The 15,970-nt window shown below is 35.0% G+C and overlaps 1 protein-coding gene across 3 annotated transcripts in view; it reads left to right on the top strand.

Annotated features, from left to right (window-relative positions):
- TCERG1 (transcription elongation regulator 1) overlaps positions 1-15,970 on the top strand; it is a 59,391-nt gene extending 43,421 nt beyond the window's left edge. For 2 of the 3 annotated variants that reach the window (XM_008569068.1, XM_008569067.1), the window contains 6 exons: positions 2,503-2,667; positions 3,030-3,212; positions 10,699-10,878; positions 11,537-11,620; positions 13,631-13,731; positions 14,905-15,970. In XM_008569068.1, coding sequence (XP_008567290.1) covers positions 2,503-2,667; positions 3,030-3,212; positions 10,699-10,878; positions 11,537-11,620; positions 13,631-13,731; positions 14,905-15,106 — 915 coding nt within the window. In that variant the 3' untranslated portion in view covers positions 15,107-15,970. Of the gene's footprint in view, positions 1-2,502; positions 2,668-3,029; positions 3,213-10,698; positions 10,879-11,536; positions 11,621-13,630; positions 13,732-14,533; positions 14,628-14,904 lie in introns of all 3 variants that reach the window. The other variant, XR_550237.1, reaches the window with a different exon arrangement.

Below are 15,970 nucleotides of genomic sequence, written 5' to 3'. Positions count from 1 at the left end.
ATTGCTAAAGTAAAATTCTTGGCCAATTTAGAGAATGTGAAATCAATTATTAACTAGGCCATCAAAGCAGAAATCCAAAGAGTTTAAATATAGTAGATGTATTTTGCATTTTGAGGAGTAACTGATTAATAAAGATTTATGACTTTTCTTCCATGACTTCCACTATATTATTAATACTCTTCTTATGAAGTATATTGTCTGTACTGATTTTTTAAAATCAACTTGTAACTGTGTAATTGAATAGTAAGACCAGCACCAGTAGCATGGTACTGGAGTTTTATTTCCTTGTTCTTATGGTTCTCTAACTGATACTTGTAACATTGACATAGTTGAATCAATAGCTGAATAGTAGATGTTTAAAAATATTACTAGCTGAGTAAACCTGTGAAGAACATTTACTTCGGTTGAAGTCCTTTATTTTCTTAAGTAACATTTGCAAGCTAAAAGGCACAATCATCTTTTTCATGTAGTTTTCACCAGTAGTTTTCTATTTTATAAAAAAAAAGCCCTTAAAAGTCTACTTATTTTTCCTAGACTTATATTTATTTTGTCAAAGCAGCTTTCCTCAAGTTTTCGTTTATTTTAATGTTATTTATATACTATTATTATAACCAATTTTTATAAAATTGTGGTTCAAATACTTTACCTTTTGGAACAGCACATTTGAAGTTGTATGATGAAGTTAATTCCCTCTCTTTTAAACTTCCTACTGAACAAGTTAGATATTTTTGTTATAGTAAAGGAAGAAAACAGGAAGAATAGGGCTTTGAATTGTAGCTAATGGTAATTGACATTTTTTGACATTAATACAGCTGTCAGGTAATTCTCGTACAGATAACAGCCTTGGTATGCAAGACATAGCCTGTCAAGGTAACATCCACAATGAAAGGAAGTTAAATTTTTTGCTTTGTTTATACATCACACATTTTGAAAACTATATGATAATTCTTACTTTATAGGCTTCATGTCTAATACTTGAAAACTTTTAAATTAATATAAATTCCTGTGGCTTAGAAAGATTCCTGTTTGATACAACTTGCATGTTTTATTTAACATACACTTTGTAAATTTTTCTTCCTGTTATCAAATGTGTCCAGTAATTTGGTGTTCATGTCAGATACAAAATAGATGAACAGAAAAATTACGTTACATCACTATATTAAGCGGTTTCTTAATCACTGTCTGGACATACTGGGTTTATGAATGTTTCTCATTAATCCAAATGAAGCTGAGTCAGGTTCAGTAGTAGAGAAATCCATGGCTGATTAGATCTCTTGTCTTTTAAAAAAATTTCTGATGAAGATTCTGTTTTTTAATTTCTGTTTTTTATAACCTTACATGCATTTTCCAGAAAGGACATCAACCTCCCTTTTAATGCTCTGGTAGAAGAAATGAGGTTATAAGGGGGAAGTGATAGGGTTGTTGTAGGCAGAAAGAATGATTCATTTATTTTTCTGCCCATACACTTAAATTCTGATTCTATTCCTGATTTCTCATTCCCTTGGTCAGGTGCAAAGGCAGCATATTTAATCCGTGTAGGGGAAGAGTTCTTGACATGGTCAGAATCCTTTGCTGAAATGATTTTGGCTACCTTGGGTGTCTTCTGTGGTGGGAATACAACGTAACATAAATGAGATTAAATTTTAAAACACGTAGGTCCTCAGAGATGCATAAAAATAAATACCTTATTTGCCCCTTTCATTTTCTATTTTTAAAAAGTAGGAAATACAGTTTTGGAGGGGAGGCGTCTAAGTAGTTGTATATGTTGACACTAAAGGATTAATATTATACCTTTGGTATAAGGTTTCTAACTTGGTACTTTAGTTCTTGAATATAATATTTGATAAACACATTTTGAGTTCTGTAATGGTAAAGACATACATGTTTAATGGCTAAAAAGTACAGAAAATATGAATGCAGTGTTTTTAGAAATAAGTAATTATGACCAACATAGAAATTCTATAATTTTTTAATATATCAAGGTACAAACATTACCCTTTTTTTTAAAACCACAAAATATAAATATTTACCTAATTTTGATTCTAGACATTTGACAGTAATGGGTTTGTAATGACTTGGTATTTGTGTTCAGTAATTTCTAAATTCCCCTATTAATTTTAATGAACAAAATTTTTATTTATCTAATTTTAAAAATAACTCATTTTTACCATCAATGCAAATTCATATTACCTGTGAAAACATGGCAGTTTTGAGATAAAAGTTAGAAAGGTTTTTTCTATATTTGAATAATTTCATTGTAAAATATGATCATCTTGAATTTGGCAGATTTTAAATGAGAGTCTATTTTGATTTTTAGATGTCAGCAATTCTGATATTCTCCTTTACTAAGATTTATTGTATTCTAAATAAGTATATTTTAAAAGTTACTATTCTCATATTTAAGGTAAGTGAATTTTTTTTCTAGTTGTAAATATTTAGATACGAGGAATATCTCATGGTACGTTATTTTTCCCCCATCCCACTACCTGTTTTAAAATATAGATTAAATCGGATTTCTTTGAACTGTTATCTAATCATCATTTGGACAGTCAGTCTCGATGGAGCAAAGTAAAAGATAAAGTAGAAAGTGATCCACGTTACAAAGCAGTGGATAGTTCATCAATGAGGGAAGACCTTTTTAAACAGTACATTGAAAAAATAGCCAAGGTAACCATTGTGTTTACTTGTATTGTTATTGAATAATAAAATTCTTAGTTATATTCAGGTGTATATGTTATGTTTGGGGGGTTGGTATTGTTAACACAAGAATCATGGGGGTGGCCAGTTAGCTCAGTTGGTTAAAGCATGGTGTCATAACACCAATGTCAAGTGTTCAAGTTCCCTTATCTACCAGCTGCCAAAAAAAAAAATCTCTAGTAGTTGATTTGGAGATGAGGTACAGTGTTTAAAGGTATATTCTTGGTAAAAACTAGATTTGAAATGTTTTATTTGGCAAGCTGGTTAGTCATTCTGTGAAAACGTATTTTGATAAAACTGGTAAGAAGGAAAATGTAATTTTACTTTTACAGAATTTAGACTCAGAAAAAGAAAAGGAGCTTGAAAGGCAAGCCCGCATTGAGGCAAGCCTCCGAGAACGAGAAAGGGAGGTTCAAAAAGCTCGTTCAGAACAAACAAAAGAAATAGATCGAGAGAGAGAGCAACACAAACGAGAAGAAGCTATCCAGAATTTCAAGGCGCTTCTGTCTGACATGGTATGTATCTATCTTTTACTTTTTTCCTCTAAAGTACTGGATGTTAGAAATCCATTATATTACCTTATTATGAACCTATTTGGTAAGTTACTTATAAAGCATTTAAAAACTGAATACTTGGTATTAGCACTGTTAGAACAGGAAGACCCTAATTAGTTATTTAACAAATTCAGAAGTTAGATGTTTTGCACATATGAAAATTTATAATCTTTTAGTCTCAAAACATTTTTATTATTCTTGATGAAAGTCATTTTAAAGTATTACATGCTTACCTGTGATAATAGGCAGTGTGTGCTAAACATAACTTTTTCTTGATGATTTAGGGTTATCATTGTGATGATCAATTATTATCCATGTAGATGGTATGAGATGTAGGACTGGAGGTGTACCCCAGGAGATACCCTGATCCTGTGATAATAATAGGCAGTGTGTGCTAAACATAACTTTTTCTTGATGATTTAGGGTTATCATTGTGATGATCAGTTATTATCCATGTAGATGGTATGAGATGTAGGACTGGAGGTGTACCCCAGGAGATACCCTGAAACTTTCTTGAAAGTTCTTCTGCATTACCCCTCAGAGTTGTTGAGGTCTGTAGGATTTTTTGTCCCTACACTGAATGCCCCCAGACTCCTATGCTGTACTGCTTGTTATTTTTTAATTTTTTAATTTTTCAGCCTTCTCTTTGTCACCATCTCTCCTACACAGCTTCCTTTGTTTCTCAATGGGGCTCTTCTTGTTACTCCTGTCACTTCTTCTGATTTCGTCCCTTGTATTCATTTCTTTCTTTACACTCTGGATAATTATAGTGATTTCTTAATTTCTCTCCCTGCCTCTAACATTCCCCCAAATTCATCTGCTTTATTGCAGTCAAAACAATCTTTGTAAAAAGCAAATCTTATTTTGTCACTGTCTTGGTTATTTGCAGGGGGTGAAGGTTCTCTGTACTCCCAGCAGTTGCCTATAAGTCACATTCAGTCTCCTTAGCTTAATATTAAAGACCGTACATTCCTTGACTCCCCCACCTTCATATTACGTTATCACATTTGCATTTCTCACTTGCTCCCTAAGTTCAAGGCTTGCTGAAATTTTACATTCAGTGAACCATACCACCTTACCATTGCTCATGGCAATTCCTCCACCTAGAATGTTCTGAAACTGTTTTCTGCTGCGGTGACAAACTTTCTCCTTCAAGAATGAACTCAAATATCTCTTTTGTGAGTCTGCTTCTGACTCATTAAGGCAGATTTGATCTCAGTGTTCCTTTTACCATTCTCGTGCGCAACATAACCTCTGCAGCACTTATTAAATGTTATTCCAATTACTGTATTTGCTTACATTGTCTGTGTGCCCTTTAAAAAAAAAAGTAAGCTCTTTGAAGGAAGGGTTAGACATTTTATTTATTTTGTAGTTCCAGTGCCAGTTATTTACCTGACACGTATTTAGATGCTTAATAAATGTTAGATACATAAATGTTTTTATATTTTTCTTGTTATCTTTCTGTCTTTTCAGTCTTCCATGTTCCTTAGCACTGGCAGCAGTGTGACTTGGCTTTTATTGTCATTACCTGCAATGAAGCATACCTTTCTGCTGGTTGGTGAGCCAGCCAGACCTGTTGTTTCCTGTTATCTTTTTTTTTTAATTAATATTTTTAATTGACAAATCATAATTGTATACACTTAAGTGGTACAATGTGATGTTTTGATATATGTATTAAGTGTGGAGTGATTAAATCCAAGCTAATTAACATATTCATCATTTCACTTATTTTTTAAGGATGAGACACTTGAAATCTAGTTATTTTGAGTATACATTATAGACTGTAGTCACCCTGTTGTGCAGTAGATCTCAAAACTTATTCCTGTTGTCTATCTGAAACTTTGTACCCTTTGAAAATTCCCTCTTCCCTCCTTCTGCCCTTCCCCTGCCCACCTCAGTCTCTGGTGACCATCATTCTACTCTCTACTTATATGAGTTCAACTTTTTTAGATTCCACATATAAATGAGGTTATGTAGTACAATGGTACTTCAAAAAGTTTGTAGAAAAATGAAACTAAAAGATAATATGCATCTTTCCATGAACTTTTTGAAGGTGCCTTGTTATTTGTTTTCCTGTGCCTGGCTTATTTCACTTAGCATAATGTCATCTAGGTTTATCCACATTGTTGCAAATGACAGGATTTCCTTTTTTTTTTAAAGGCTGAACAGTATTCCATTGTCTGTGTATGTGTGTGTGTGTGTGTCACATTTTCTTTATCCATTCATTTGTTGACGGACACTTAGGTTGATTCCATACTTTGACTAATAGTGCATAATGCCACAATGAACACGAGAGTGCAGGTATTCCTTTGACATGATTTCAATTTCTTTGGATATATACCCAGAAGTGGGATTGCTGGATCATATGGTAGTTCTATTTTTAGTTTTTCAAGAAACCCCCATACCCTTTTCCATAATGGCTGTACTAATTTACATTCCCACCAACAATGTACAAGAATTCCCTTTTTTGCACATCCTTGCCAACACCTATTTTTCATATTTTTGATAAAACCCATTCATATTAAGTGTAGTTTTAATTTGTATTTCCCTAATGATTAGTGATGCCAAGCATTTGTCATGTACCTGTTGATCGTTTGTATGTCTTCTTTTAAGAAATGTCTGTTCAGGTCTTTTGCCATTTTTTAATCGAGTTATTTGTTTCCTTGCTATTGAGTTGTTTGAGTTCCTTACATATTTTGGATATTAACCCCCTTATCTGATGTATGGTTTGCAAATATTTTCTCCCATTCTGTGAATTGTCTTTTTTTTGTTGTTGTTGTTGTTAATTATTTTCGTTGCTGTACATAAGCTTTTTAGTTTGATACATACTATTTGTCTACTTTTGCTTTTGTTTCCTGTGCTTTGAGATTTGTATCTAAAAATCATTGCCCAGACCAGAATTGTGGAGCTTTTCCCTTATATTTTCTTCTAGTAGTCTTACAGTTTAAGGTTCAGGTCTTATGTTTAGGTCTTTAATCCTTTTTGAGTTGATTTTTATATGTGGTGTGAGATAAGGATTGAATTTTATTCTTCTGCATTTGGATGAACAGTTTTTCCAGCACCCTTTATTGAAGAGACTGTTCTTTCCCCCATTGTGTGTTCTTGGCCTTTCAAGAAAGGGCCTTTCAACCTTTGTTGAAAATTGGTTAACTGTAAGTGTGTGGATTTATTTTTGAGCTTTATGTCTGTTTTTATGCCAGTACTATGCTGTTTTGATTACAGTTGCTTTATAATATATTTTGAAATTGCTTAATGATGTATATTGAAATCGTGATGCCTTCAGCTTTATTCTATTTTGCTCAAGATTGTTTTGACTATTTGGGGTCTCTTGTGATTCCATACGAATTTAAGTACAAGGGTCCTTCAAAAGGTTTGTGAAAAGATATATAATATCTTTTAATACTATTTTTCCATGAAGTTTTTGGAGTACCCTAGTATCGTTTTTTGTATTTCTGTAAAAAAATGACATTGGAATTTTGTTGGGGTTTGCATTGAATCTGTAGATCACTTTGGATAGTATGAACATTTTAGGGTTTGCACTGAATCTGTAGATCACTTTGGGTAGTATGAACATATTAATTCTTCCAGTCATGCACATATGATATCTTTCCATTTATTTGTGTTTTCTTCATTTTCTTTTATCAATATTTTATAGATTACTGTATACAAGTTTTTCATTCCTTGTTAAACTTACACCTGAGTTTTTTTTTTTGTTGCTACTGTAAATGAGATTGTTTTCTTAATCTCCGTTTCCAGTAGTTTGTTATTAGTATATAGAAATGCTACTAATTTTTGTATGTTGATTTTGTGTCCTGCAAATTACTGAATTTATTGGTTCTAATACATTTTTGGTGGACTCTTTAGAGTTTTCTATATACAGACATATCGTGTTTTATTGTGCTTTACAAATACCGTGTTTTTTACAAATTAAAAGTTTGTGGCAACCTTGCATCAAGCAAGTCTTTTGGCTCCATTTTTCCAACAGCATGTGCTCACTTCATGTATCTGTGTCACATTTTGGTAATTTTTATAGTATTCACACTTTTTCATTATGGTATCCGTTATGGTGATCAGTGATCTTCGATGTTACTTTTATAATTTTTGGAGGGGCACCATGAACCGAGCCCAAATAAGATGGTGAACTTAATAAGTTTTGTGTGTGTTCTGACTGCTCCACTTGTCTGCCATTCCTCATTTCTCTCCCTCTCCCCAGGCCTCTCTATACCCTGAGACACAACAATATTGAAATTAGGCCAGTCAGTAACCCTACAATGGCCTCTAACTGTTCAAGAGAAAGGAAGAGTCACATGTCTTTCACTTTAAATTGAAAGCCAAGATAGGCCAAAAGCTAGGCTTCTTGGGCCATTTATCCAAGTTGTGAGTGCAAAGAAAAAGTTTTTGAAGGAAATTACAAGTGTGACTCCAGTGAAAACAGAAGTGATAAATAAGAAAGTGAAACAGTATTTTTGCTGGTACAGAGAAAGTTTTAGTGGTCTCAATAGAAGGTCAAAACAGCTACAACAATACCTTAAGCCAAAGCCTAATCCAAAGCAAGGCCCTAACTCTTTTCAATTCTGTGAAGGCTGAGAGAGATGAAGAAGCTACAGAGAGAAGTTTGAAGCTAGCAGAGGTTGGCTCATGAAGTTTAAGGAAAGAAGTTATCTCTATAACATAAAAGTGCAAGGTGTAAAGCCACAAGTGCTCATGTAGAAGCTGCATCCAGAAGATGTAGCTAAGAATTCCTAAGGTAGTTACATTAAACAGATTTTCAGTATGGATGAAACAACCTTCTATTGGAAGAAGATGCCATCTAGGACTTTAATGGCTAGAGAGGAGAAGTCAGTTCCTGACTTCAAAGCTTTAAAGGACGGGCTGATTCTCTTATTAGGGGCTAATGTAGCTGGTGACGAAGCCAGTGATCATTTGCCATTCTGAAAATCTAGGAACCTTAAGAATTATGCTAAATCTACTCTGCTTGTTCTTTATAAATGGAACAACAGAGCCTGGATGATAACACATCTATTTACAGCATGGTTTACTGAGTATTTTAAGCCCACTGTTGAGACCTACTGCACAGAACAAACTGTTCCTTTCAAAATATTATTGCTTGTTGACAGGGCACCTAGTCACCCAAAAGCTCTGATGCAGATGGACAAGGAAGTTAATACTTTTTTCATGTGTACTAACACAACATTCATTCTACAGCCAGTGGATCAAGGAGTAATTTTGACTTTCAAGTCTTATTGTTTTATAAAGAAACACATTTTGTAAGGCTGTAGCTGCCATAGATAGTGATTCCTCTGATGGAGCTGGACAAAGTAAATTGAAAATCTGGAAAAGATTCACCATTCTAGATGCTACAAAGAACATTTGTGATTCACAGGAGGTCAAAATAGCATTAATAGGAGTTTGAAGGAAGTTGATTCAAACCCTCATAGATGATTTTGTGGGGTTCAAGACTTGAGTGGAGGAAGTAACTGGAGATGTGGCAGAAATAGCAAGAGAACTAGAATTAGAAATGGAGCCTGAAGGTGTGACTGAATTGCTGCAATCTCATGATAAAATTTTAATGGATGAGGAATTGCTTCTTATGGGGGAGCAAAGAAAATGGCTTCTTGAGGTGGAATCTACTCCTGGTGAAGATGCTGTGAACGTTGTTGAAATGACAACAAAGGATTCAGAATATTACATAAACGTAGATAAAGATAGTGATAAAGAAGTGGCAGGGCTTGAGAAGACTGACTCCAATTTTGAAAGAAATTCTACTGTGGGTAAAAATGCTTTCAAACAGCATCACATACTACATAGAAATCTTTTGTGAAAGGAAGAATCAGTCAAAGTGGCAAAATTATTCTTGGCTTTAAGAAATTGCCATAGCTACCCCAACCTTCAGCAAGTACCACCCTGATTAGTTGGCAGCCATTAACACCGAGGCAACATCCTCTACCAGCAAAAAGATTATGACTTGCAGGAGGCTTGAATGATCACTAGTATTTTTAGCAATAAAGTATTTTTAATTAAGTCATGTACATTGTTTTTTAGACATAGTACTATTGTACACTTAATAGACTACAATATAGTGTAAACAGAACTTTTATATGCACCGTGAAACCAAAAAATTTGTGTGCTTCATTTTACTGCAGTGGTCTGAAACTGATTTGCAATATCTCCAAGGTATGCCTGTAAGATCCTGTCGTCAGCAGACAAATAAATTTAGTTCTTCCTTTCCTATTAGGATGCCTTTTACTTCTTTCTCTTGCCTAATTGCTCTGGCTAGGACTTCCAGTACTATGTTGAAAAGATGTGATGAGTGGGCATCTTTGTCTTGTCCCTAATCTTGGAGGAATAGCTTTTAACTTTTTACCGTTGGGTGTGATGTTAGCTACAAGTTTGTCATACATGGCCTTCGTTGTGCTGAAGTACATTTCCTCTATACCTAATCCTTGAAGAGTTTTATCATGAAAGGGTATTGAATTTTGTCAGATGCATTTTCATTATTTATTGATATGATCATATGGTTTTTATTTTTTACTGTTAATGTGGTAAATCACATTTATTGATTTGTGTATGTTGAACCATTTCTGCATCTGTTATCTTGTCTTTTTGACTATGTTAATTCTCGCTTATGCTTGGAAGTGTCACTCCAGTATGTAGTTGATAAGTCCAAATTTGAGCTCAAGATTTGTTGTGTTGCCTTTTTTTTTTTTTAGGTGCTTAGTGCTACAAGAAGGAATAAATATATTTCCTCTTTTATTCCTATCCATTTCTTCTACTAAAAGTTGGTAAGGTGTTAGAGTACCTAAGTACTGTTAAAGTTCTTAGAGATTATGGTTGATGAGAGAAATCTTCTTTTCATCTCTCTTCATCTTCTCCATCTCTAAACCCATATTGATAGCTTAGGTGAATGCTGGGAGGGTAGGATTTCTGGCTTAAAATATAGGTGGTTTTCGGTGACTTAGGTGGAATCACCAGAAGCTTTTCTAGATCATTGGAAATGCACATTGCTTGATTGTTGATTAACTTAGTGGTATTCTAGTGTTCTGAACTACTAATTAACTTGCTGAAAGTTCTTTTTAAATGGCCTTTTAATCCAAGATTCATTTATAATAGTCTTAACAAAAGGATATATTTCTCAAAAGATGTTATTAGTTTCTGAATGATTCCACCTTTTAAAAATAAAAATTATAGGGCCGACCCACAGCTCACTTGGGAGAGTGTGGTGCTGATAACACCAAGGCCACGGGTTTGGATCCCTATACCTAGCTCACTTGGGAGAGGTGTGGTGCTAACAGTACCAAGTCAAGGGTTAAGATCCCCTTACCAGTCATTTTTTTAAAAAAATAAAAATAAAAATTATTTATCATTTCTAAACCAAATAGCTGAGCCTCTTACTGTTGAAGTATGAAGAGATAAATCTCTTTGGTGACATATATAGTTCTGTTTTTAGGTACGTTCTTCAGATGTGTCATGGTCCGATACTCGGAGGACACTCCGAAAAGACCACCGCTGGGAATCTGGATCTTTATTAGAAAGAGAAGAAAAAGAGAAGCTTTTTAATGAACACATTGAAGCACTTACCAAAAAGAAGAGGGAGCACTTTAGGCAACTTCTGGATGAAACTTCTGCGGTAAGAATCTTTTATTTTTCCTATTGTAACCTGGATGAATTTTCTTTAATAATTCCAAAAAGCAAAACATTGATTTGATTTTTAGTGTCAAGGTCTGTAGAATCCATTACTGGAATTCATAGGTTTTATAATACTTCTCTGATTTTTTTTTTTTTTTAATGTTATGGCATTCTTACTATTTTAGGCATAACTACTTTTTGCAGTTTTCTAATTCATAAACTGCTCCTGTGGTGATTCAAAATGTCATTAGTTGTGTGTGATCAGTGATCCCTTCTTTTGCTCCATTTTCAATTTGGTACTATGGCCCCTGTTTGGCAGTTTGTACACTTTGTTATCCAGATTTTGTTCCTGTTTATCTGCTCTCTTTTTGGTGATGGTTTCTTCAGAAGTTATGATGTTTGCCCATGTAAATACAGGGTTTGCAGGTGATTGTCTTAGGCCACCTTGAAAGTATGGCCATGAAAATAACTCTTGTGGCAAGCCAACAAAAAGAAATTGCATTAACGCTGCTTCCCTGTCCCTAACTAGTCCAGTTACGCTTGGGCATTACAAGAGATTGCAGGTCAGTGTGTAATATTATGTACCATATGTGCTGCAGTTTGACCCCCTAAACAAAAGTGAGTTGTATTTATGAGTTTTATTACTTGTCTTTTCAAAGATTACCTTAACATCTACATGGAAAGAAGTAAAAAAAATTATTAAGGAAGATCCTCGGTGCATTAAGTTCTCCTCCAGTGACAGGGTAAGAAGGCTTGTGTCTGAGATTTATATAAATTTATAAATATTAATTCGGTGCTCAATCAGTAACACTAGTATCTTAACTAAAATGAAGTTGATGGGGCCGGCCCCGTGGCGCACTCGGGAGAGTGCAGCGCTGAGAGCGCACTGATGCTCCCGCCGCGGGATCGGATCCTATATAGGACTGGCCGTTGCGCTCACTGGCTGAGTGCGGTGCGGGTGACACCACACCAAAGGTTGCGAACCCCTTGCCGGTCACGAAAAAAAAGACAAAAAATAATAATAATAAATAAAAATAAAAGTCTGAATGTATATTTACTTATAAAAAAAATAAATAAATAAAATGAAGTTGATGGTTTTAAGTGAATTACTTTTAAGTGTATGAGAAATGACTCTAAAATTTTAAAGTTCATATTTTGTTTCTTGCATGGTATTTTTTTTTTTTTCCTTTTTGTCTTTTTTCGTGACCGGCAACGGATCACAACCCTCAGTGTTGCGCCCATACCGGACCAGGACCGGCCACGGGATCGCAACCCTCGGTGTTGCTCCCGCCCCTTGCTCAGCCAGTGAGCGGCCGGTCTGTATGTGGGATCCGAACCCTCGGCGGGAGCGCCACCGCGCTTCCCAAGCAGCTCACTAAAGCAGTGCGCCACTGGGCCCGGCCCCACTTGCATGGTATTTTAAGAAGAGAGCACATTAGAAAGTTTAAAATTTTAATCCTTGGGATTAAGTTTGTGTTTTGGGATCTTAGAGATTTAATAAAACTACAGTTTTAATTTTATCATCAGGTCCCACTAGATAGACATATTCAGACTGGCAATTGGTACCAAGTTATTAAAGCACCGGAGTCTTAAGCCATGCCAGCAAAACACCATAATAACTAACATAACTAGTTCTTTTTTTTTTCTTTTAAAAGATGACCGGTAAGGGGATCTTAACCCTTGACTTGGTGTTGTCAGCACCACGCTCACCCAGTGAGCTAACTGGCCATCCCTGTGTGGGATCTGAACCCATGGCCTTGGTGTTACCAGCACCACACTCTCCCGAGTAAGCCACAGGCTGGCTTCTAACTTAACTAATTCTTGTGTGCTCCAGAGACTTTGCAGTTGAGAAATCTTTCAGATGCCTGAGATTTATAAAAGCTGAGCCCTAGTCTTGTGCACTCTTAACTCCTGTGTAGAAAACAAGCTCAACTAAGTTCTAGAATAGTGAGTGATGTCAAGAAAAGTGTATCCTACTGCAGTCCTTTTTATTCCTTGGTCTTTTATTTGTTCCCTCTTCCCATCATTCTCCTTTCCTGGTTGGTTTCTCTAGGTCTAAAGTCTAAAAATCTGTAGATCTAATATTCTTCCCCATTGAACTCTAGTAAGTTAGGTTTTAGATGTATGAAACACAAAATATACATGGCTGGGAAAAAATGATAGACTAATAGCTGTGAGACCCAGTCTCAGTTTCTAACTTTTCTGACTGTCTAGACTTGGTAATGTTTTTTTTTTTGTAGACCAAAGAGTTTATACCTCATTTCTGCTTCCTTACTAGAAAGCTAAATGCTCAGCATAAGTTATTTAAGTTCTGAGTGTTATCCATAAATTATACATTAGTGTCTTTGTGCTTGAAGATATAAATACGGTCTACAGGAAATGAACACTTAACCCTTAATTTTATTATTTTTAAGAGTGTCTATCTCGAAGTTGTTATGAAGATTGAAGGACATGATCCTTGTAAAATGCTCAGCAGTGTTAGCACATAGCAAGCCCTCAGGTTTTAGCCACTAGTAATAAATTATAACGGTTCCTCATTCTTGGATTTTTATTTTTCCCTTAAAAATGTGCATTGCAAATCATACATTTAATGAATTTTTTATGAACAGAAATGTACCCTACTGCCTTTCTCTTTTTAATTTTTCATTTTATTTTGTGACTTAAAAGTTACTGGTTTAATAAATATTAGTGGGTTGTTTTTTTGTTGTTTTTTGTTTTTTTAAATCTTACTTTTTTTTTTTTCCCCTTTGCAGAAAAAACAAAGAGAGTTTGAAGAATACATCAGAGACAAATACATCACAGCCAAAGCTGACTTCAGGACGCTTTTGAAAGAGACCAAATTTATAACATATAGGTGTGTGCAACAAAATGTTTCATAATGGGAGTCATTGTCCTTACTAGTCTTTACGCTAATGGCCAAGGCATACTTTGCATTCACACACATGTTGACATTAGTAATTTTTAGGAATAAGAAGACACCAACTTTGATCCAAGGCCAAGTGCAACTCATATCTACCATACTTTTTTTTTAAAAAAAAGAAAGGGCCCAGATGTCAGTTCTTATTTTGTGTTACCCACCCATCCAGTTTTTAAAACTTATCTTTATTTTTCCTTCACTGCTTTTTTAGGAGTACCCTCAACTATATAAGAATTGTATTTCATGAAGAGACTTTTAAAATAATCTTTTACTATCCATTATCTTTGCCTCCTCTGAAGACTGTTCAGAGTGGTTAAACCATTCTAAAGCTTGAAATTGTCTACTTAAGCTCAGCAAAAACATTTTTTCTCAGAGGAAAGCAGTTTGCTGGATACACTTAAATAAAAATTTTTAATTATAAAATCAGCCTTAAAACAAGATTTCTCTGTAGCATGCCCAATAGTTTCCCAGCCCCAACAATTTATCATTAGGTTTTGCATTGCTTATCAGTCGGTATGCAGGAAACCATTTTTGTTTTATGCTCCAGCTTTTCTTCCTTTAAAAGAAAAAATTGAAACAACTTAATGAAGGGTATGTGCACGGGAGGATAGGTAGAGCTGAGGGTGTGGTTTTTAGGTATTTTGTCATTTGGACTTTTTGGTCAGGATCCTTAATGTTTTGCATCAGCTTGGGCTTTTAAATTAGATGTGAAGTAAGACTTCTTTCTACATTTTTATAGTTAATTTAGTGAAAGATGTGAAAGTGAAAGCTTGTGAAAGATGCTGGGATTGGCAGCCCCGCAGACTGAAGTCCTCTGTTCATCCACAGAACAGGTACAGCACTGGCAAGATTTACCCACCCACCCTCAGCCCTGATCTGGAGGGACCACCAGTAGGGGTGGGAGGGTAATTCAGCTTCTGAGGCCCTTTCACTCCTTGGAGTCTTTGCTGAGGTGACTTACAAAGGTGACCACTGCAGTGAAATTTTTCTTAAAAAAAAAAAAAAAAAAAATGGCAACACAATTAGGAACTAGATGGACATTTCCAGCTCATTTCTGAAAGCCCTGTGAACAGCAGTCAGTAATTCTTGGACTTCTTTTTCTTATTTCAGATCCAAAAAGCTAATCCAAGAATCTGATCAGCACCTGAAAGATGTAGAAAAAATTTTGCAGAACGACAAGCGGTATCTAGTACTGGACTGTGTGCCAGAGGAGAGGCGTAAACTGATTGTGGCATATGTCGATGACCTGGATCGCCGGGGTCCACCCCCACCTCCCACAGCGTCAGAGCCCACGAGACGATCAACAAAATAATTCTAAATATTCTTCCACAGGGGTATCTATTAATTCAAAACGCTTGCATGAGCCAATTTCCAGATTTTTACATATATTTACGTGCATTAGTCAACCTATTGCAAAACCATCTGACAAACAGAAGGAGAAGCATTCGTGAACAATTTCTGAACAGAACACTCTGAGAATATTTATGCTTTTCTTTGTGTGGCATGACTGACAAACATACTCAAATATTGGCTGTCTCTAGTCAATCTAAAATCTTGAGGCTAAAAATCATCCTTTATGAGGTATGGAAGTCAGTGACTTGGTGACATTTTTTTTCTAGCAGTGTTATACATGCAAGACATAAGAGCATTTGTGGTTTGAATTTGGAAGATTCAAATACCACAGACTCCCAGAAAACCTAAGTTGGGGTTTGTTTTGTTTAGATTTTGTTTTAAAGCGGGTAAAAGAGTAAACACTGAAAATTGAATTATCTTCCAGATGCTAAGATTATTATAATGGACACACTTTTACCTTTGTCTCTAAAGAACAGTTTAGTTTCATTTGTTCACTTACGTGCTTTGATTATCCCCTCTGAATTATAGGCCAAGTCTTGGTTAGCCTAAGAGAAGATTTATTTAGTAATTTCTTCTTGGGTATGGAACCACAGTCATAACTAACATGTTGGCCAGAATAGAACTGCTGGTTAAACATATTTTATTCACCATTAAGTGATCTTTATCAATATTCTGGATTAGACAACAAATTACCTTTCTGGGTGTTCCCTGTAAACTATACTCCTATTTGAATGTTAAACTTTTGTTTCTAAAGTTTACTTTTAAGATGTTTGAATGTTCAGTTTATGTATTTGAACTACAATAAACCAACCCTTTTTCTATA

The sequence above is a fragment of the Galeopterus variegatus genome, unplaced genomic scaffold (genome assembly GCF_000696425.1).
Source record: "Galeopterus variegatus unplaced genomic scaffold, G_variegatus-3.0.2 Scaffold462, whole genome shotgun sequence".
NCBI classification, from domain to species: domain Eukaryota; kingdom Metazoa; phylum Chordata; class Mammalia; order Dermoptera; family Cynocephalidae; genus Galeopterus; species Galeopterus variegatus.
Note: the sequence above shows the minus strand (reverse complement) of the source record. Positions and strands in the feature narration are given on the sequence as shown.